Here is a 22,066-nt window from a genome sequence, read left to right as displayed (position 1 = left end):
TGATCTCACCAGTAGCATTACTAGGATAAATCACAGAGTTGTCATAGTTGATCACGATTTCAGCTTGGTTGTTTGGTTTATCTTCATCGTTATCTGTGTAGCTCACTTCTACCCAGTCCAAGTCATCCAAACAGGGCAGACAGTCTCCTCCTCCGTATGTGGACTGAAAATATAAACAGGATAGACAGTCTCCTCCTCCTGTCTCTTATACACATCTAGATGTGTATAAGAGACAGAGCATATGTTCAGTCTTAAAATGCCTAGCAAATTACGGAGCAGGCAATAAGTCCAGCAGCTATCTCAATCAATCGTCAGTTATGGAAAGATCGGGTTCCAAAGGCCGGATCCCTTGTGAATCAAGTCACGAAAAGTTCAAGAATCGGCAACAGGCCATGGGCCTATTTCTTCAACGCCGACACTTCTATTCTATTCTATTCTATATACAGCTATTTGTGAATAAATCTTGTTTCCACTTGATTTTAATTTATTCAGTAAAACGAACGCGTAAATTCGTAAGTATACATTTCAGTAAGGCAGAAAGAAATGGCTTAACGGGAAAAATTAAGAGATTGAAATACCTTCATTTGCTTATTTATAAATACATTGCACTCTACGCAATATATGGCTAATTTCGATACCTTTGCAGGATTGTTGCTAAGAAAGAGTGATAAAAAATTGAAAGACTCAAAGAAAACATGGACCAAACATTCAATTTACATTGTGGAAGTAACACGATGTTGCTATTTTTTTGCTGATACTTTGACTGATTTTAAGCTCTCGAGGTAGGAAAGGGAAAAAATATGTATAAATAAATATTTTTTTGAAAAAATTGCTGTGAAAATGTAATACGGCGCGAATGAGCTTAAATTGCTTCTAAACCTCACCGCTGTTAGAGCCTCGTTTGCCGTTAAGGTGAGAGGGGCGGGTAGGTAAGGCGTCTCGTCGTTCTCGTCTTGGACGCTGATTGTTATGTTGCAAGCGTTGGTCCTTTCTGCAGTGTTAAACAACATTTCAACTTAAAGAAGCAATTTTCACCACTGGTGCACAACTTCGTACCACAACGAACTAAATGAATAGCCATGCAACGAATAGATTCATGCCAGAAAATTTGAACAGCGGATGTTTCTTCCGTAACTTGGGAATAGAAATCCCGACATTAATGCTTAAGGTAGAATTAACATCGATCTAATAAAGCTATACGATTACAACATCTAATTTTTAAGTTTATCCACTTCCAATTACTATTGGTATATAAGTTAGTGCATGAATTGAATTATTAGACACAAATCTTTCCGACATTACTTCACACAGTCTAGCGATTCGTTGTATAGAAAACACAAATTTAAAAACAATTACTATCAAAAAAATTTAAAATACCATTCGAACCAAACATATCTCATCTCATCAAGTTTTAAGCTGTGAGTGCACACAATTCAAAGTTCTACAAGTTATTTGAAGTTTGGCATACATGCAGCGCGCGTCCCCTTATATCCCACCTGTACAGCTGGGCTCGTTAAATTCACAGCTGTCGATGGCTTTTACTTGCAGCACCCATGTAGCGGTCTCTTCTCTGTCTAGAGTAATTCCGTTACCCACTTTCACAACTATTTCACCTGGAACAAAAAGAATTTGTTTTTTACAACACTCCTCTTTAACTTCACTTCTTGTTGTGTGTTTGTTTGTTTGTCTGTCTGCTACAAATCTTATAGTCGATATTTAGCACACTTCTACCTCTCCAATCGATCTGAAATTTTGCACACTTGCGTGAAGTTGGAGACAATGCGTGAATCGATTGGCAGAATAAATAATTTTGGAAATTTTAAAAATTTAATTTTTAATATTAAAACAATGAAATAATAATTGTTTCTGATACATATCTTATAATCAATATTTAACATACTCCTACCTGTCCAATCGATCTGAAATTTTGCACACTTGCGTGTTGGAGACAATGCGTGATTCAAGCGACACAATAAATAGTTTTGGAAAATTTTAAAAAATTCAATTTTCAAAAATAAAATTTAAAAATTACTTTTTTAATATTTGATAATATTTGCTACCAAAATTAGTAACCCATTGTACATGTGTAACATCAGAGACACTGGATTCTTTAGGTGTTGTCTTTAAAAAGTAATTTTTAAACTCATTTTATTTAACCTTCATTTCCAACATTATTAAATGATATATCATTATTATATGACTGAAGTGACATATAAGTGATGCATCGTTAAATTTAACGATGCAACAGTCGACTTCTATTATCTAAGATTTTAAAAGTAGATGAAACGCCAAAGAAATTCATTATATTTTAAATAGAGTTTTTATTTACAGAAAACATTTTGGAGTGCAGTCATATCGTTAATTAGAAGATTCTATAATTCAAATACAATCAGTTAACACAACTGAAATTCGAAAGTTGAACTAATATTATAAGTTCAACTTATATTATTAGTTTAACTAATATTATTAGCTCAACTAATATTATTACCTCAACTGATATCATTAGTTACACTAATACTTTACTTCAACTAATATTATTACTTCAACTGATATCATTAGTTCATCTAATATTATTAGTTCAACTAATATTGTTATTTCAATTAATATTATTTCTTCAACTAATATTATTAGTCCGAATAATATTACAGTATAGGCTCAGCCATGCTCTCACCTGTATCGGCGTCGATGGCGAAGGGACTCAAAGGGCCTGTGCCGCCCGCTATCTTCGTCAGGATGTAACTGATTTTTGCATGCGCGCCTTGGGTAGAAAAAGAGCGTCAACGTCAACATAATTTTGGGTGGCGGGACTGCCACGCCGAACATAATTTTGGGTGACGGGACTGCCACGCTCGAACATAATTTTGGGTGGCGGGACTGCCACGCGCGAACATAATTTTGGGCGGCGGGACTGCCACGCGCGAACATAATTTTGGGTGGCGGGACTGCCACGCTCGAACATAATTTTGGGTGGCGGGACTGCCACGCGCGAACATAATTTTGGGCGAGCGGGACTGCCACGCGCGAACATAATTTTGGGTAGCGGGACTGCCACGCGCGAACATAATTTTGTGTAGCGGGACTGTCACGCGCGAACATAATTTTGGGTAGCGGGACTGCCACGCGCGAACATAATTTTGGGTGGTGGGACTGCCACGCGCGAACATAATTTTGTGTAGCGGGACTCCCACGCGCGAACATAATTTTAGGTGGCGGGACTGCCACGCGCGAAGGAAATATGGAACTTGGACTGTGGTATAACTGGAACATTGGCTGGCGAAATTTGAAATACGATACGTAGTATAGGTGGCAGGACTGCTATGTTTTCGCTTTGTAAACTGATATGACTAATAGAGATTATTATTGATGCAAGATAAATGGGGAATTTTATATAAAATATATAGATAACAAAATATTTTTGTGTACTTATACCGGGAAATAGAATACCGTGGGAAAAATACTGATTAAATAAGGAGTAAGAAAACTGTTATTTAATGAGGCATGAGTATGGATATGAATGAAATAATTGACTAATATATACGAACGGGGAAGTTTTCTGTCATTTTCAAATAAACTGTTATCACTTTATCATTTTTAATAACTACCATAAAATGTTTCGCACTTATATGGCGCCTTCAACCAAGTAGATTATCTTAGAATTATTCAATAATTTAAGTCACTTTAATTTGATTTAAGCAATCCATTTCATACCAAAACTTAAGGTCGTAGTTTTAAAGGGTCGGCAAAAACTGCCAACTTAAGGTCGGCAAAAATTGTAATAATTACCTTCATCTTTGTCAGTCGCCGTCATCGTTACGACGTGCGTTCCGTTGGCGGCGTTTTCGAAGACGTTGTCGTAAGTTTTACCGCATAAAGCTTCGTCCAGAACCGGAGATTCATCATTCCGATCTTTAACGGTTATGGAGACCTGAAAGAATTTATTTTACTATTAAAAATTAATAATCATATCATGTTTACTCCAAGATAAAAATCTATTTTTGGAGTCACCGATAAAGAGTCTTTTCTTGGAAGAAAACAATTGAGTCAATGTATGTGTTTCGCACTTCACAAATTCTAGAAATATCCTGCTACTTAGAAATGGAAAACTTCAGTCAATAAATATATATATATAAATCCGCGTTCAATCAATGATCGTATGCATTCCGTGTTTTACGATATCACAAAATATCTTACGCCATAACGGAAAATCACCGTTACACCTCCAACAAAACAGACGCCTTATATTTTATATACATAATTAATTATTATTATATAATAATAATAGCTGTACAATAATAATAATATATAATGATAATAATGACAATAATGCTTTTATGTAATATATTAATATCGTGAACAAAGGTTCGTTTTAAAGCAGTAATAATAACTTAAGATGGCGGCACTTGCAGCCTCGCTCTTGCCTCCATCACTGCGGAGTGGCCGGCAGCATCGGTGACGGTGATGGTTACGTTGATGTAGGCTTGGGTCTCCCGATCAATGGAGTTTACTCCAACAGTTAAGGCGCCCGTCGAATTATCCAGTACAACGGTGTCGCAAGAACTGCCCGAGTTTAATTAAAATAAATTATAAAAATAAAGTCGTAACTCACAGCCGCTTCACAGTTCAATTAACCAACCTCCATTTAAAATTGATTAATTTCACCGGGGTGCATTTGGAACACTTTTTTGGTAAATTTTGACTTTAATAGCTTTGTATTCCTTCTCAGGCGATGAAAAATTGTCTTAAAATCAACGATTGACGTTTAAATTGCTGCTCGAGAATAATTTTGTTCCTACATAATTATTGCAAAACAACGTCACAACAAAAAATAGTAATTTCACATGAAATGAACCAATTGAATATTTTGAAGCCTAGAAGAATATTTTTAACCAAACGGTAGAGACATTCACACTTAATTGAACCTTACTTTAGATACAAAAATTTCAAGTAAAGTTAACTCGAGAGGAATTGAAATTTTTTGCAAACTGTTAAACAAAAATATTTCCACATACACGACGGATTAAAGTGATGCGAACTGTTCCCGATGTCCAGTACTGGTGCAAAGACTAAACCATTTCACTCTCAAAGGCCGCGCTTGTTATCATGTACTTTAGGATTAAAGTTTCTGTAGATCGGCTGGTAGATTATGTTCAACTTATGTTCAACTCACCCTGAGTGTGATGAGTGCACTCACCGGCGTGTGTGAGTAATAGACTAGTGGGGGAGCGCTGGTCATACTCATTGAAGTAGGCATGACAATCTGCCATCGTACGTGTAGTACGAATGGCCCGCATACGTGCCATCGTGCATACAGTAGTCAAGTAGTAGGAAATTTCAGCATACCAGCCATCGTACGTATTAGAATAGATCAGCATACCTGCCATCCAATGTATAGTACAATAAATCATATTACCTACAATCGTAGATCAGAATATCGTCAAGATCCTCGTCGGTGGCGTAGATCCTAGCTATCAAAGATCCGCTCGGCGAGTTCTCGTAGACAGAGTCGTCCTGGGCACAGGTGTCGCAGAAGACGGGCGTCTTGTCGTTAACGTCCAGCAATGTTATGGTCACGTCAACTGCAGCAATCAAGGAGTTCGTCAGAGACAAGAGATTTTCATGTATTTTAAGCTTTTATGAATTTTCATGTTTTTCGCGCATTTTCTCATTTATGAAAAAAATGCACTATTGTGCTCGCCATGTCCGTCGGTCCGTCCGTCTGTCTGTCCGTCCATGACTTCAAGTTTTCGTCGACGAGAAAATGCGCTCTCTGTCACTCACTGCAGTGAGTACTGAGTTATATTTTTTCATGTATTTTAAGCTCTGATGAATTTTCATGTTTACGAATCTCAACGCTTATTAATAAAGGTTGAGCTAATATCAAGAATTAATAATACCTTCTCACTAAAGTGAGATTGAGATATTATCACGTCGAGATATCTAGGTTGAATTATTACTTTGATTCAACCACAGAAAGGTAGAAACTTTAAGCCTACTACGTTGAATGACCTCATTAATTTCACAGTAATGCCCTATGATGTTGAATTACTACGCAAAGTTTTTTACTGCGTGCTACGTTGAGCCCGTAAAAACAATTTAATTTATACAGTTAGCTCACACTCTAAGTTTTAGCGTTCATTCTCTCAGATTAATGAATACAATATACATTTATTTTTTGCGTTCATAATAAATCTAAGTTCCTAACCGAAAAAATAATTCCCACCTGAATCAGTTGCAGCGTTCATGTCAGTGTTGTTGTCAACAGCAATGATCTTGATAGCCACCTTGTCTTGCGTCTCCCGGTCCAGCTCAGCATTTGTTTTAACATCAGCGCAGAAGTCGCCTTCTTCTGGCTCACATGGTCGGTCTTCGATGATAAACCAACTGTCGGAAATATCGAATTCGATTTAACGAACGAAACCAGCTGTTCTTCCATATAAGAAAGTGGTGCATCTCTGTATAATGGAGATGTAAACACGGGTTCCTCCAACTCAATATAATTAGTTTAAAAATTAACTTGGCTGCAGAAAAGACAATTATTTTTCTTTAACCATAATTACCATACATCAGCCATACTCTTAATTCCGGTCAACAATGAGGACAACCTACTAGTATTTAGCGATATTCATTTTTATCTCTGAACTCTTATTTGGTACAATGTAAGCTTGATATTTTATATATTAAATATTAACCAAGTTGATATAAACACGTCAATTAAATTATTAGTACAGCAAATATTACTTTACATTATAATTATTCTCGAGAAATGCACGGTTAACTCGCAAGTAAAGCAAACCTTAATTCTCAACGCTCAAATGAACGGATGAAGCAACTCACTCTTCAACACCTGGCCTGTTATTGTCCTCATAAATGATGTAGAAGTTAACCGAGGCGTTGGTGTCCTTGTCTGTAGCCGCGACCGACACCAGTACGCTACCTACGGTCTCGTTCTCCAACACTTCATACGAGGTTGACTGAAAAAGAAATTAACCCTGTTAAATGCAATATTTGAAGCGTGACCACTACGATTAACAGCGTAAAGTAATTCACAAATGTACGTGAATGTACCTGCGACTTTGACTACAACATCGCAGGTAAAAATCGTGCTCAATAAAGCCTTTATATGAGACTAGAAGCATGTTCCCGGAAATTCTCTCAATTGGAAAATTGCTGAAAGTCTGCTTCATTTTCCCGCTCAAAGATTGTGAAAGGGACGGGTTGACTATATTTTTTTATAAAAGCAGATTTAATTACTCAGTATTGAGAAACTCACTGCAATCAGGTGGTATCTGTAGAGCATTATTACTTCAACTTGTATTGGGTTATAGGTATAAATTGTTTCAAAAGTTTTTTATCCCCGTAGAGCTTCAGAATGCATTACGATACTTGAATAATAATCGTTAGTTTAAATATGAGGAAAGGAATTGAGATCAAATGAATCCACTCCTGGGTCAATAAAATGATGAAACGTTACCCTCGTGGTCGTCTTGAATCTTAACGAAAACTTCAAGATATCTCCAACGATTCCCTGGACTGCAGCTTAAATTGATATCAATTTCACAAGTGGTCGCAAATACAGGGGCAGAGTTTTTAATTAATGTGACGCCAGTAATTGACTTGATAGCTGATTAAACTCATCTACCATGCAATGTTGTACTTGATCAACTAGAGCGACCAAGGTCTGGGCTCATATCTAACGGGGAAAATATGGAGATTCGTACGTACCTAATTTCCGGGTTCACATTCTAGGTCAAAAGTTTTGAAATTCATCTACTGAAACTGATATTTGAATTCATTTGAACAAAACGAGTTAAGCCTCTGGGTCCTGACCATGACAGCTATGTCGGGAGGAGTGTCGTCCACATCTACCAATTCCACGACCAACGTCGACGTTCCTTTCAGGTATCCAGTTCCTCCCTCCAGATCTCGGGCTTCTAAATTGCACTCAATTGTGTCGCGCTGCTCATAGTCCAAATTCTGCTGCCCAGTCACGGTTATTGTTCCAGTCACGTCATTGATGGTAAAATACGAGTCACAGTTGAACATGAAGTATCTGCAAATTGATTGCGTTAATACATCAATAGATCATTTATCAGCGCTTTATCATTAGTAATCAGATCAAAGCACTTTAAAACGTGCACTTGCCGCTACATGTAACTTAAACAAATGAATACGTTTTTTTTTGCTGTTCGTCATTATAATTAATCCAAAGCATCATGGTAATCTTCCCCAATTTAAGAAATCGATTCATTACAGAAATTATCAAATTAAGGAGTTATTTCATAATTACTCTAGTGCGCATTGGCGCACGTTGAAGCTACATTCACTCGGTACTAAGTTTATGATCCCTATAGGGGGTTATGAGACCATTCAAACTTTTAAGTGAACCTTTGTTGTTAACTCAATGCTGTTCTAGAGCAACTTATAACTACCCTTTAAAACATTTTCAACTAAAACCTTCTCGTTTAATCTGTATCATACAAATAGCATTGAAAAAGTTATGATGTGTACACTTCGTTTAGTGTAAATCGTTTAATATGATGAATTACGATACCTAATTTCTTTCATTGATACAAATTTATTGAAAATTAAGCTAAATCTCTGCACTCGGGTTTGCAAGTTACTGAGTATCAAAAATATTTCTACCGTAGCTAGCAAAATTTGAATGTTAATGATGACATTATAGAAACTTACCTTAAACTAAGAGTGCCATACTCATCCGACTTGTCGTTGTCCGTCGCTAAAACGTTGATCACTGGTAATTCATTTGCTAAGTTTTCGTAAATCGAAGCGGGGTATTGTAAATATTTGAAGACAGGATAATTGTCGTTGACGTCTTCGAGTGTGATGATTAGAGTGATGGAGCTGACGTGTGAGGGGTCTGCTACCTCCGTAGCGTTGATCTGAGGGAAGAAAATGAGTGTGATGATTAGAGTGGGGGAGCTGACGTGTGAGGGGTCTGAAGCAACATTAGAGTTGATCTGAGGGTAGAAAATGAGTGTGATGATTAGAGTGGTGGAGCTGACGTGTGAGGGGTCTGCTACCTCCGTAGCGTTGATCTGAGGGAAGAAAATGAGTGTGATGATTAGAGTGGGGGAGCTGACGTGTGAGAGGTCTGAAGCCACAGTAGCGTTGATCTGAGGGAAGAAAATGAGTGTGATGATTAGAGTGGAGCTGACGTGCGAGGGGTCTGAAGACACAGTCGAGTTGATCTGAGGGTAGAAAATGTATGTTTCCAGTTTGTTTATACTATTCTTTAGGTTAAAAATTAAAATAGGTGCACGTGCTAAAATCGTTGGCAATTTTCCTGAATGTCCTCTTCGAATCCTATTTATTCGCCAATTCCTTTAATTTTTAACGGTAAATTTCCAGCCAATGAACATCCTCGAAGAAATCTCTGTAATTTTAGCGGTATCCAATCAAATTATTTAATCACCATTTCGTTTCTACCATATTTCTATCACTTAACATCTTTACAACTCACGACGGTATTAAACTCATATGCAGTGGTTAAAAAAATTTCTAGTGGTATCGAGTCATTATTTCTTACGTATTACGTGCAACAAAATTGAAGCACACATCGCAATTGCTGGTTTCTTACGTATTACTTGCTACAAAGTTGAAACATACATCGCAATTTCTTCTTCTTCAATACTGGTTACCTCAATAATGATGTCGTAATCATTGTCTGGCCTTGACTCATAGTCGTAAATGTTGTCATCAGGAACATAGAGAGCCGTGACCGTGAAGTTAGTTTCACCGGAACCGGAGCGCGGACTGAACGCCAGGTGTTGGGGCTGCGAACTGGTGAGCGCGTACTCCCCTGCTTGGTCCTATAATGTACAGAAATAATCGAATTATTTGTAATGACTATGATAATTTCTTTTCTACAGATGTTTGTAGTGATAAGCAATTGTGAAACTCAAGTTAACATCCCTGGGCTGCGAACTGGTGAGCGCGTACTGCCCAGCTTGACCCTACACCGTACAGATATTATAATAGAATTATTTGTAATTACTATGATTAGAATTATTGTACGGTGAGACATTTATACAGCATGCATTGTGTATAACACATAGTGATAGCTATGTATGTTTTTTACATGCACTCCTTTTATCAGCATCAGCACTGAACATTCACACAACGAGCAACAGCTAAGTAGATATAGCTCAGTAGATAGCAATATAACGTGATATATATCAATATAACGCAGTATTTCGTGCGTATATAGCAATATGACCTAATATTACCTACGTACGTAACTATATAACTTATTATTCTATACGCAGAAAGCAATATATCATCTTATATAGCAATATAACCTACTATTACCTACGCACGTAACCATTTAACTTATTATTACATGTGCAGAAAGCAATATAAGATGCAGATATAGCAATATAACCTAGTATTACTGCGTACGTAACCACATAACTTATTATTATACACGCAGGAAGCAATAGAACATATAATATAGCAATATAACCTAATATTACATGCATACGTAACCATATAACTTATTATTATGTACGCATAAAGCAATATAAGATGCGTAGATAGCAATATAACCTAATATTACATGCATACGTAACCACATAACTTATTATTATATACGCAGAAAGCGATATATGATGCGTAGATATAGCATTACCGCACCTCGTCGAGATCTTCCACGGTGATGTAGCCGATGACGAACGACCCGCCGCCCGCCAGCGCTGTCAGCTCCGACATCGTCACGTTCATGGCGGCGGCCCCGAACTCCGGCACGCAGTCGTTCACGTCTGTCACTTGCACGTTGGTTACCTACGTGCACGTCAGGGTAGACTTGTTCACGTGGTTATTAATTGTACTTTATTAAGCGTAAACGTTGTTTTTTTAACGAAATTATTCAACTGTGAAAGAATAATTTATATTTTTGGATTCTATTAATGTGGTATTTATTTCATGTCCGTCCACCGACATCATGCAATTTTTACGCACAATTAATACATCTCACGGCACAATTAAATGCATGTCATTTATGAACTACACATCTCGCGTACATCACATCTACACCATGTGCAATTAAAGCGTTTGACACTGTGGTTCCCAAAGTGGGCGATATCGCCCCCCTGGGGACGGCGGAAAGATCTGGGAGGGGGGGGGGGCGGTGAGGAAGAAATGGGCAGTAGGGGAGCGGCAGTCCTCGAAGTCGAAGTCAGAAGTTCGTACGATTGTTTGACGATTTGTACACAACACATGCAGAACATGACTCTGACTCGAATCAATTTTCACATGCTAAAAATCACTGTTTGTTAGTAAGGAATTTATATTCAAAATGTCGTTCGAATCTGTTCCGTAGTTTGGAAAAAATTCTTTGATCACTGCGAATTTCGGCCCGTATCGTCATATAACTCCCGAATGAAGGTGAAATTGAAAAAAAATTTCGCGAGCTAAACATCATTGTTAGGTCCTAATTAATGAATACGTGTTCCAAGTTTTATCGAGCTGCGTTCATTAGTTTGGGAAATATTCCTTGGTCACTAAATGTAAAGATTGGCCGTGAGGCCGGCTGCGAGACCGGCCACGAGTCAGGCCGTAAATTTGTCCGAGCCGTCTTGAATTTCTAGTGCCGGAACAGTTAAAACTGTAAAAAAAATATATTGGCTTACTAAATTGGGTTCTATTTGTGAAATACACATTTGTGTTTAACTTTTCTCCCTTTCTCTTTTAAAATTGCAGCGTACTAAATATCAAGAAAGAGGCGTTTGTTTTTATGTTTCTGTCGGGGGGGGGGAGAGGCGCTAGAGATTCACCAGGGAGCCAAAGGGGGCGCCAGCCTGAAAAAAATTTGGGAACCACTCTCTCATCGCATCCACATTTATCGCGTGTGTCCGATGAAAAGCGCGATGAATGTCTTAAGTGCATCACGTACGTAGGTCTTAGTAACGACATACGTGTTGCATTCATCACGTAGGCCTCACAATCACGTCCTACTTGTCGCATTCAACACGTATAGGCCTCACAATCACGTCCTACTTGTCGCGTTCAACACGTATAGGTCTTACAATCACGTCCTACTTGTCGCGTTCACCACGTATAGGTCTTACAATCACGTCCTACTTGTCGCGTTCAACACGTATAGGTCTTACAATCACGTCCTACTTGTCGCGTTCAAAACGTATAGGTCTCACAATTACAACAGACAAGTCACGTTCAACACGTATAAAAACGTACGTAAAACGTATTAAGTCTCACAATTACAACGCACGTCTCACGTACCGGAGCTCATGGTCTCTCGTGCTCCTCGTACCTGAGTCACGTTGTTGGGGTCTGGAGCCATGCTGCCGTTTGCCAGGACTTCGTACGCCATCACCTCCAGGTTGAAGAACGTCGCATTCAGAACCTCCCTGTCTATTGCTTTGGCTGTCGTCACGACGCCCTTCGCTTTATCTATCGCGAAGTAGCCTCCATCGTTGCCTTAGTCCAGAGAAAAATAGACGGAAATTATAAAAAAAGTGAACAGAAAGTGTATAATGAATTAGACGTTATATTCCTATGGGAGAAAGTTTACAGAAAATGTATTGTGAAATTGACGGTATAGCTCTACTAAACAGAGTAAACCTGGAATGCATCATATTAATTGGCATTCATAATGATGTCAGAAGAAATTAACGTTTAATGTTATGTAACTTTGAATTAAATTATGTTGTAAATTAAGCGTTTTTTTAAGAGAGTTGAGTCACGGTTTCAGCCACAAATGGCTTCATATTATTGAATTTTATTTGATTTTGACTCATTTGGCCTTCTTGGATTTTTCATTTACTTCAGTTTTGTGATGCTCGGACCGAAACGATTTTGCTTTCAAGCTTAAGTCGTTAAGAGAGCAAATTTCATGTTTAATTCGTAAATAAAATAAGTTCCAAATTAAGTTCGGCAAGAAGGCGAATTAGGAAATACCGGAGCATCGTGAATTAAACGTGAACTGGAGTAGAAATAGTGTAAGAGAACAATTGTAGGCTGTATGCCTGCATGATGAATTAATCTCAACACAGAATCGATAATATCAATGCGATGCTGAATCGTTAAAACAAACCCAGAAGCAGTCATTTAACAATTCAATTGAACTAGACTCAAAGACGCTTATCTTGGATACATTAGCATTATTTCGAAGTTTCGAGCGAAGTTAATTGCCGAGAAAATAATACTCTCATACTGAACAAATGAAAAACATTTAATAATCAATGATAATGGGAAACACGATATTACTATACTATTACTATAGTCACCCATAAACCTCAGTACGCTTCATAAATTCGATACTGGTGGCTACTCCAAGAAAATTCATCATAATAATGGTATGAATGAATGTTGTCGCTATGCCGACTTACCATTGGTGATATCATAGTTGATGTCGTTGTCGATGCCGATGTCTCGATCTCTAGCCAACACGCTGAACACTTCCTTGCCCTGAGGGATGAAAAGAAGGCAACTGGCGTGAGAGGGGAGCTGGGGCATGATAGGTGACATAGTATAGTATAGTATAGTATCTTCGGCATTAAATAAATAGGCCTGGATAGGCCTGTCGCCGATTCTTGTACTTTTCTTGACTAGACTGGCCTTACGGACGGTAGATTTAAAATCGCTTCTAGATATCAGATGTTCCGTAGGGTACGAGGCATTTTAAGACTGATTAACCCACAGACCTACACCTCTACTACACTGCTCTTCGTTTAAATTATGAAAGCAATCAAAACCTGGCAACTGAAATTCAACTGGTAAAATTTTCTCCCCGTGATTTTTGGGGAGTGTCTCTGTAATACAAATAATGTCTATACACTCGTTTTCGATCACAGTTAACAGTTCATTTATTTTGTTCAAAACGGAATCAGAGTTCGTGTAGAAACATTTCAAAACTTTTTGTGCACTTCCATCTTGATGTATGAATAAACTTTTTACCTTATTTACAGAGCTGGATTTATATACATGATTATCACTATTTAATTGTCTTCCATCTCCCGTGACTGTCGGCGAGCGGTCGGAGTCCTCGTGAGATCTTGAATGGTGTTGACATGATTTTCCGTGTTTCTGCGTCTGTTTCGCTCCTGCCATTTCTTGCGGTATTCCGCCCTCTCTAAAGGGGTGGAATCCTTTTTCACAAAAACAGACTTGAATTCAACAGTTTCTCCTAATTTTTTCGCTGCTTTCAGCACGCTCCAAACCTGGGCCGGATCCTTCACAGTCACCAATAGAGGTCTGCATGCGTTAGTAGCAGCATTCTTGGAGCGCAGCCTCTTACACAATGCAATATCAACCGGCGTGCTTAGTGCTTTACTACAACAGTCTGCCACATACTTATTGTCGGCCATCACACGTTTGTTCGTCTCAGATGCGGTGCTTTCGGGAATGCTGAACCAAACAAGGTTGCACTTCCTTCGTTCTCTGTCTAGTAATTCGCGGGAGCTTTCGCTAGCGATTTCGGCTATGTCCACGTTGTGATTCTTCCGTTCCATCTTTTCCAAGTTTTCTATATTTTTCCGTTGAGCTCTCTCTTCGATCAGCTCTTTGCGCAACGAGCTCAGTGGGGCATGATAGGTGACGTGGGGCATGATATTGGACGTGGGTTATGATAAGGAACAAGGAACGTAAGCATGATAAGGAACGGGGGCATGATATGGGACGTGGAGCATGAGAAGGGACGTAAGCAAGATAGGTGACGTGAGGCACGATAGGGGACGAAAGGGCTTGAGAGGTTAGATAGGTCGTGGGAAGAGGGCTGGGGATGAGAGGAGGGCTATGGAATGAATGGGATACTGAAGAATGAACGTGGAACTGGGAGAACAAGAGGTGGCTGTGACTTGGGACTGGAACTAGGGCGTAAAGGTGGAACTAGGCTAAGAGAGTGTAACTAAGGTATAAGGGTAGAAGTAGGGCATAAGGGTGGAACTAGAGCAAAAGGGTGGGACTAGAGCATATAATGATATAAGGTTTGAACTAGGATACTCCTTAACTTGGTCTGATTCCACCTGTACAATAGTTCAACTGTGTATCTGCTCTTCAGCTTTGTTTCTCTCTCCCTTCAAGACGGTCTGGCGAGGATTCGTTTTGATACTTGGTCTGACGAAGCGGTCAGCCTTGGATCCATTTCGATACATAGTCTGACTCTAGATCCAAGGTGGTCAGCCTTGGATCCATTTTGATACATAGTCTGACTCTAGATCCAAGGTGGTCAGCCGTGGATCCATTTTGATACATAGTCTGACTCTAGATCCAAGGCGGTCAGCCTTGGATTTGTTTCGATACGTATAGTCTAACTCTACATCCAAGGCGGTCAGCTGTGGATCCGCTTTGATACTTGATCTGACTCTACATCCAAGACGTTCAGCCGTGTATCTGACTCACCACACTAATATAATACACTAATCTCACTCACCACTTCGTCTGACTCCTGCACAGAGACGGTCGGCACGATCTTGAGCCAGAAGGGCGGGGAGTCTGGCAAGTCGTTGATGAACAGCAGCACCGTAATCTGCGTCGTGTTGTGGCTTCCTCGGGAGTCAGAAGACTGGAATAGGTTATACCTTTACTAACTTCAAAAAGCATGAATATAATTTTTGAATTATAAATGATTGTATTCATTTTTTAGATTGTCGAACTGATGATGGAGCTGGACTCCGAAGCGCTTTCAATATCGATATGGTGAATTTGCATGGCGTTTTCTTTGCTTTTAAATTCCTTGTGAACTTGCGATTTAAGCCGACTGTTAAAATAAGCAAAAATGTGATTTTGACATAGGGAAAATTTGTAGACTAGCTTCCATTTTTTCGTATCGTAGCTTCCAATTTTTCCGCAAAAGTTAATATGTGCATTGTACTCGTACTTTAGAATTAACATATTCACGACGCATTTCGTTCCTCCGCAAACTTTAAAGTTACTATACGTAAGTCCACATCTCTGATAAAAAATAATGAAAAATTTCAGAAAATTCTGATATGATAACTGTGATCAGAATTTTTTTTACTTCCGGATCAAATTTGTATAGTAATTTATATTCAAGCTTTCTTTGTAAATACAAAAAAAAAATCCACATTCTGCCCTAACAAATTTAGAGGTGGGCTAGACTCTGGATTAGGTGCCACCTAGGGCTCGTGGAAAACGTAAACCAGCCATTCTATATGTCTGCTTTGGCTCCGGGTTTTGAGTGCAGCCTCTGGCAGCTTGCTAGCTTGGGGTGTGCCTATGCTCGGCAACCCTTCTCATACTCTCAAGCTACTATATGTATAGCCAGCCGGACAGGAGATTCCGACCAGAAACTGATTCAGATTGGGTGGCCGAGCAAAGACAGAATATGTTAATTCAAGTCGAGTGTAGCGCCTCTTGGGCAGAAGCCTATAGGCGGTACCCGAATTATGTTAAGGTATTATAGCTTTACCCCTGTCAATTAATATTCGGGAACCACCTATATAGGCTTCGGCCGAATAGTCACCACACTCGGCACAAAGTTATTCTGGGCCTTCTTGGCCACCCGATCGAAATCAGTTTCTGGTCAGAATCTCCTTTCCGACTTTATAGTCGCCTAAGAGTATGGCAAGGGCTGGCAGAGTCGAGTCATTCCGAGCTATCAATTTGCTCAGAGGCTGTCATTCAAACCCTGAGCCGAAGCGGACACAGAGCAGCTGATTTACGTGCTCCCTGAGTCCAGCGCGGCACCTAAAGCAGGGTCGCGCCACCATCTCAAAATTGTGTAAGGGACAGACCAATTTATTGAATATAGTTTCACAATGTTTACAACATCTCAGTTGGAGACGTTAGAGAATTAATCTTAAAAGGTGATTTTGCTGTTTTCTAAAACCATTATCCATACTTTTATTCATTTATATACAAATTATGCGTTTTATTTTCATGCAATCTGGAAGCTTTGGAGATTACAAACTTTTCTTAATTAGAATATGATAACTCTGTATATCATAAGCATTTTTATTTAATTTATAAAAATTTCAGAAAAATTGGTCGACATCTTTGCTAGGATTAAGACTTACCGTTGTGTTACATAACTGTAGGCAAGCTGACTTTTTGGCTGCAAAGCATTAAGTTCTCACCGTAAAAGTGGCTTCAATTTCATAGAAGACGCCGTCTTCGTAGTCGAGGGACTTGGCCGCCACGAGGTCGAATGTGGCCACCTCACAGGAGCTTGCCTCGCATCCGTCATGTCGGCGTAAGGCAAATCGGTCGTCAAAAGTATCGAGCTACGAAAGTAAAAAACAGTTATTTGAGGCAACCATGGATATATGGCACTAGCTAAGCAGTGGATATATTAATCAGTACAATAGAAAACTCTGTTACAGATTATGAAGTATACAGCATCTGGTGGTTGTTTTAAGGGCATAACATGCCAGCATGACATTTGACGCTGCATCACCAAGGTGTTGGTATCAATACATAACTTGAGATAGTGCTCGAATTTGGCTTGAATATAACTTTCCTACATTATTAAGTTTTGAAAAATCTAAATTGCATAATTTCAAATTAGTATTATTCTTTTAAGGTTATTTGGCGTCTGCCTCCAGGAGACATTGCATCAACAGCATCATGCGATTAACCGCTCCAGTTTGATTTGCCCTTCTTGTCTTGAATGCATAATTAACATTCACCGAACAAAGTTTCTCGCGTCTCTGTGGTTGTATTCAGCGTATTTCTTGCGCATTTAAATTAATTAAAATAACGTCGAGTGTTAAGATACACCAATAACGAGATGAACAACTCACAAGAACTCCACTCAAGGTTGATGTCTCCCCGTAGTCTGGGTCGCTAACGTTGATGGCGAGTAAGAAATAATCCGGCTGGTTCTGGAGGATAGAACGTGAGAAAATTATAGAACATCAATTAAAAAATAAAATCCTTTCACTTTCGTACTGGTTTTACCGAAAGAATCTCAATTGTCGCGTACCGTGTATGGAAGTCTGAATTGCATCCTAACAACTGGACTTCAAATTGATTCCAACATCAGGTATTTGGATATGCAATCTTTCCAATCTGAAGTTGTTTTCCAACCTGGTTTATGAGAACAGTTGTGAATCGTGTGCATCAACGTACGTCTGAATGACGTCTTACATCATTTACATAACATTGGTTGAACACTAAGGAGAAAGTTATCATCCAGAAAACCTTCTTGCACACCTACCTCATTCAACAGTGCAACTTTACATTGAACGGTGAGCCGTCCTGTTGTTTAAAAGCGAGCATAAAACACCATGTGTCTGAACAACCATACAGTTTATTTCCACTTGAAACTGATAATGAATAAGTTATGCGTTACTTTGTCAATTATTAGTAAATCTGGATTATAATCACTTCCGAGTTAGTTCATTTGTCTCGTGGTTTCTAAACTGACGATGGAATTGGCCCTCGTTGCGTTTCCAACGATAATAACATAAATTCAATTGGTATTTGTTAGTTGTTTAATTTTGGGTGAATTTTTATTTTTGACATCAATTCTCATTTCAAATAACTGTAAAAACAGTCGTCAATAGCAATCCAGCGAAACTTTATTGCCCTATCACGTTTGATTGAGTACGTGTGATATATTTGATTAAGATTACACAACCTCGGTAATTAAAATATTAATCACTTACATTTTCGTCCGTGTAGATAGTGAGCGCGGGCGCCTGGTTGGTCAGCATAGGCGGAAATTCGTCAACATCGACGGTTTGTAAGAGGGCAGAGAATTCTGTGCCATTGATTGTATATATTATTTTTTGTAAACAAGACGGAGGTATGCTCCCAAGTTCAGCATCAAGTGCATTGTTCAGTACAACCGCATTATTGTCGTCAATGTCGACAGCTCCTTTGCAGTTAGAAGTGCCGAATGAAACTGAAGAACCTGAGGAAAAAATACACAGTTAAGGTTTCAAGACACAAGGTTGTTATCAAGATCGCTCACGTATAATGAATCGCGGTACAAGTGTACTCTACCGCGGCACATGCATGATCATTGATCGCATTATAGACGCACTTGTGATTGCAGCACACGCACATTGAGCGTAACACACGCACATCTATCGCAGCTCACGTACAGTTATCGCAGAACACGCACATTAGTCGCAGCACACGCACATTTATCGCAGCACACGCACATTTATCGCAGCACACGAACATTTATCGCAGTTCACGCACCGTTGATCGCAGCACACACACATTTATCGCAGCACCCGCACATTTACCGCAGCACACGCACATTTATCGCAGCACACGCACAGTTATTGCAGGACACGCACACAATTTACATAAATCGAATTTACATTTTATTTACGTAAATGGACAATTTACACAAATCGAATACCAAACAGGGAAACATATTGAATATTCACCTTCAACAATGAAGAGCGACGATCCCTCCTCGCAGTCTTCGTATACGTTGACGACGATATTGCAATTTTCTGGGTTCGTCCCGACCTTGCCGTTCTGGAGGCAATCTGGATTTTGGTCCAAAATCTTTGGACATTCGAGAGCAGCGACCGGCAGAACAAGAATGCCCGCCAATATCTTCGGAGGATAACAGTTCAAAACAAAATTTTTAATAAAGATTACATATCATAGAGGATATAGGTATTGCAAATGGTTTACAGCTGAATCCACGTAGCAGCAGCAAATGGTGTACGGCACCTGGCAATGCATGGCCAGGTATGACTGTTTAGGAAAAATGTTTGACTTTGGTTATCGTCGTTGAATTTCCTTTTTCAATCGCAAATGAATGCGAATCATCAAGATTGAAACATAATCATTTTCGAGTTTTATTTCCCGCATTAGATCATATTCGATCATTATATTCGAACGCAATATACATCACAGTCAAGTCATCCTGAAGAAATTTATCGTAGTATAAGGCTGAGAGTCTGATACAATTGTTTACTTTAACAATAATCAACTGTTATGTTTTTTCTTCGTCACATGCGGCATATTCTTTGCTTTTTGTTATTAATTTTAGTTACAAATTAATGCCAGAGATGATCGTTTTTTGCAGGTGTTGTTTTGGAGGTCGGCCACATGCAGCAGAATCCTTTCTCGGAAATCTAATATCTGATGAGCTCATGGAAATTTGCTTTTCGCTTTGGAATTTGCTTTTCAATTTTACGATACATGCAGCTTCTTCATGCTAAGCTCGTTATTCATAGATGGAGAATGATTAAATGGTCAAATTGTTCGAAATTGTACGTACAGTGTACAATTATACATTATTTCAACACGGGTGGTTAATGGCCAGAGAATTCGTGACTCCATCTATCATCTCAAAACTACCTGATTTTCTAAGCTTTGAGATTGTTTTGGAATTATTTTCACGGTTCCAGATTTTCTTGTTGTATCCTATTTACTTGTATCATGTACTAATTTCCACCAAAATTTCTGTATTCAATGCTTCCTGTAACTTGAAAATGAATGTTGTTACATTCGAAACGTCGTTAATAAAGTGATATTACTCCCTTGAACCTGCATTTTGATCAACTAATGTCGTCTGAAGAATATTGTTCGACCCTGAAAATTTAAATTGACGAATTCTCTGGCCATTAACCACCCGCGTTGAAACAAGCTTATTCTGCCTTCTGATACTAAATTATACATTAATGTATTAGTTGTATTAATACAGTGTACATACAATTTCGTAGATACACAACTTTATGTACGATACACTGTATTACTTAATAACATTAATCCTCAGGCGAACTATCACTATAATTAAAATTTTCGTCTGTGTCCATTGATGTATGAATCATGTAAGGCACAATTCATTAAAATTATCGTCTGTTTCACGTGATAACATTGATCCCCAGGTGCACCGCCAGACATTCATGGTTGATATCGTTCTCGTATGATGAAGATAAGTTTGAAAAACAATAAATTCTTCGTAAATATTTAAAAATACGTTATAAATGAAACGCTACTAATACAAACTGAATTAATCTGCTAAAGATTAATTGATGATTGATGCAGTAGGAACGATCATAATACGATCAGACATATCCAAACTGATCATAATACGTTGGTTATTATCTTATTGCAAATTAATAATCATGAGAGAAATGATATGACTATGTTATAAATTACATCATCACAATACAAATTATATGTTCAGAATATAAATATAAAACTTGAAAATAAAGATGAAATTGGATATGAAAATTTGATGGTCATAATAATATTTGACGAATCTCAATGCAACAAAAAGCGAATAAGAGAGACTGAAAAAGAGAGGCCAAAATAAAAGAGGTCGAAAAAGAGAAATCCGAAAAGAGAAGCCGAAAAAGGAAATCCGAAAAAATAGGCCTTAAAATAGAGGCTAGAAAAGAGGTCGAAAAAGAGAAATAGAGAAAAAGAGGGACCGAAAAAGAGAATCCGAAAAAGAGAGGCCTTAAAAGAGAGGCTAGGAAAGAGGCTCTTACCAGGATGAGAGATGACAGCAGCGCTCGTTGTCCCGAGCTCGACATCTTCGTCCTCGTCTTGATTAAATAATCACCTTCTTGATTAATTAATCTCCTTCTTGATTAATTAATCACCTTCTTGATTAATTAATTAATCACCTTCTTGATTAGTTAATCACCTTCTGATAAATCGGCTTCGGCTTCCTATTTATTGCTTATGTATTAAAAATGCCCGTTTAGAAGAATTCAATCGAAAAACCACGTCTGGAAGGAAGCACGGTGACTGAAATTATCGAGTATATAGCTTTAATTTTCTGAATTAAGTTGATGTATGCATATCATTATTATTAATAATTTTTTGCTGTAGTAGCTGAATCTTCTAAATATTAAATTCGTGGTAGTTAATTGGAAACTAGTCTTAAGGTTTCAAAGTTTCCGAACGTGCAGGGAAACCACACTTCTACCACTGATGACGAACACCATCACCTAGCCTACCATCGCTGTACTACACACCGACCACTAGTAATTAGGACCACTAGCAAACTATCGCTAGTGTTACACTCCTACCACTGGTAACTATAGGAGCAAACCATTGCTAGTGCTGCACTCCTATGGTTTAGAATCTAGGCTCACTAGCAAACCGTCCCTAGTGCTGTACTAATACAACTAGAATCTAG

At 38.5% G+C, this 22,066-nt stretch overlaps 1 protein-coding gene across 1 annotated transcript in view; it reads right to left on the bottom strand.

Moving 5' to 3' along the window:
• LOC108673281 (cadherin-23) overlaps positions 1–21,653 on the bottom strand; it is a 34,637-nt gene extending 12,984 nt beyond the window's left edge. The window contains exons 1-21 of the mRNA XM_018161081.2: positions 21,411–21,653; positions 19,344–19,518; positions 18,609–18,856; positions 17,742–17,822; positions 17,076–17,222; positions 15,410–15,541; positions 13,368–13,446; positions 12,290–12,456; positions 10,654–10,800; positions 9,660–9,830; positions 8,692–9,056; positions 7,828–8,050; positions 6,835–6,971; positions 6,221–6,381; positions 5,411–5,576; positions 4,419–4,557; positions 3,784–3,925; positions 2,672–2,758; positions 1,497–1,613; positions 885–991; positions 10–163 (exon numbers count right to left, since the gene is read on the bottom strand). Of these exons, the coding sequence (XP_018016570.1) occupies positions 10–163; positions 885–991; positions 1,497–1,613; positions 2,672–2,758; positions 3,784–3,925; positions 4,419–4,557; positions 5,411–5,576; positions 6,221–6,381; positions 6,835–6,971; positions 7,828–8,050; positions 8,692–9,056; positions 9,660–9,830; positions 10,654–10,800; positions 12,290–12,456; positions 13,368–13,446; positions 15,410–15,541; positions 17,076–17,222; positions 17,742–17,822; positions 18,609–18,856; positions 19,344–19,518; positions 21,411–21,455 (3,190 nt within the window). The 5' untranslated portion in view covers positions 21,456–21,653. The remainder of the gene's footprint in view (positions 1–9; positions 164–884; positions 992–1,496; positions 1,614–2,671; positions 2,759–3,783; positions 3,926–4,418; positions 4,558–5,410; positions 5,577–6,220; positions 6,382–6,834; positions 6,972–7,827; positions 8,051–8,691; positions 9,057–9,659; positions 9,831–10,653; positions 10,801–12,289; positions 12,457–13,367; positions 13,447–15,409; positions 15,542–17,075; positions 17,223–17,741; positions 17,823–18,608; positions 18,857–19,343; positions 19,519–21,410) is intronic.
• Between the last annotated feature and the right edge of the window lie 413 nt (positions 21,654–22,066).

Source organism: Hyalella azteca, unplaced genomic scaffold (assembly GCF_000764305.2).
Source record: "Hyalella azteca isolate HAZT.00-mixed unplaced genomic scaffold, Hazt_2.0.2 contig11760, whole genome shotgun sequence".
NCBI classification, from domain to species: Eukaryota; Metazoa; Arthropoda; class Malacostraca; order Amphipoda; family Hyalellidae; genus Hyalella; species Hyalella azteca.
The sequence above is the reverse complement of the archived record's forward strand: the minus strand, read 5'-3'. Positions and strand labels throughout refer to the sequence as shown.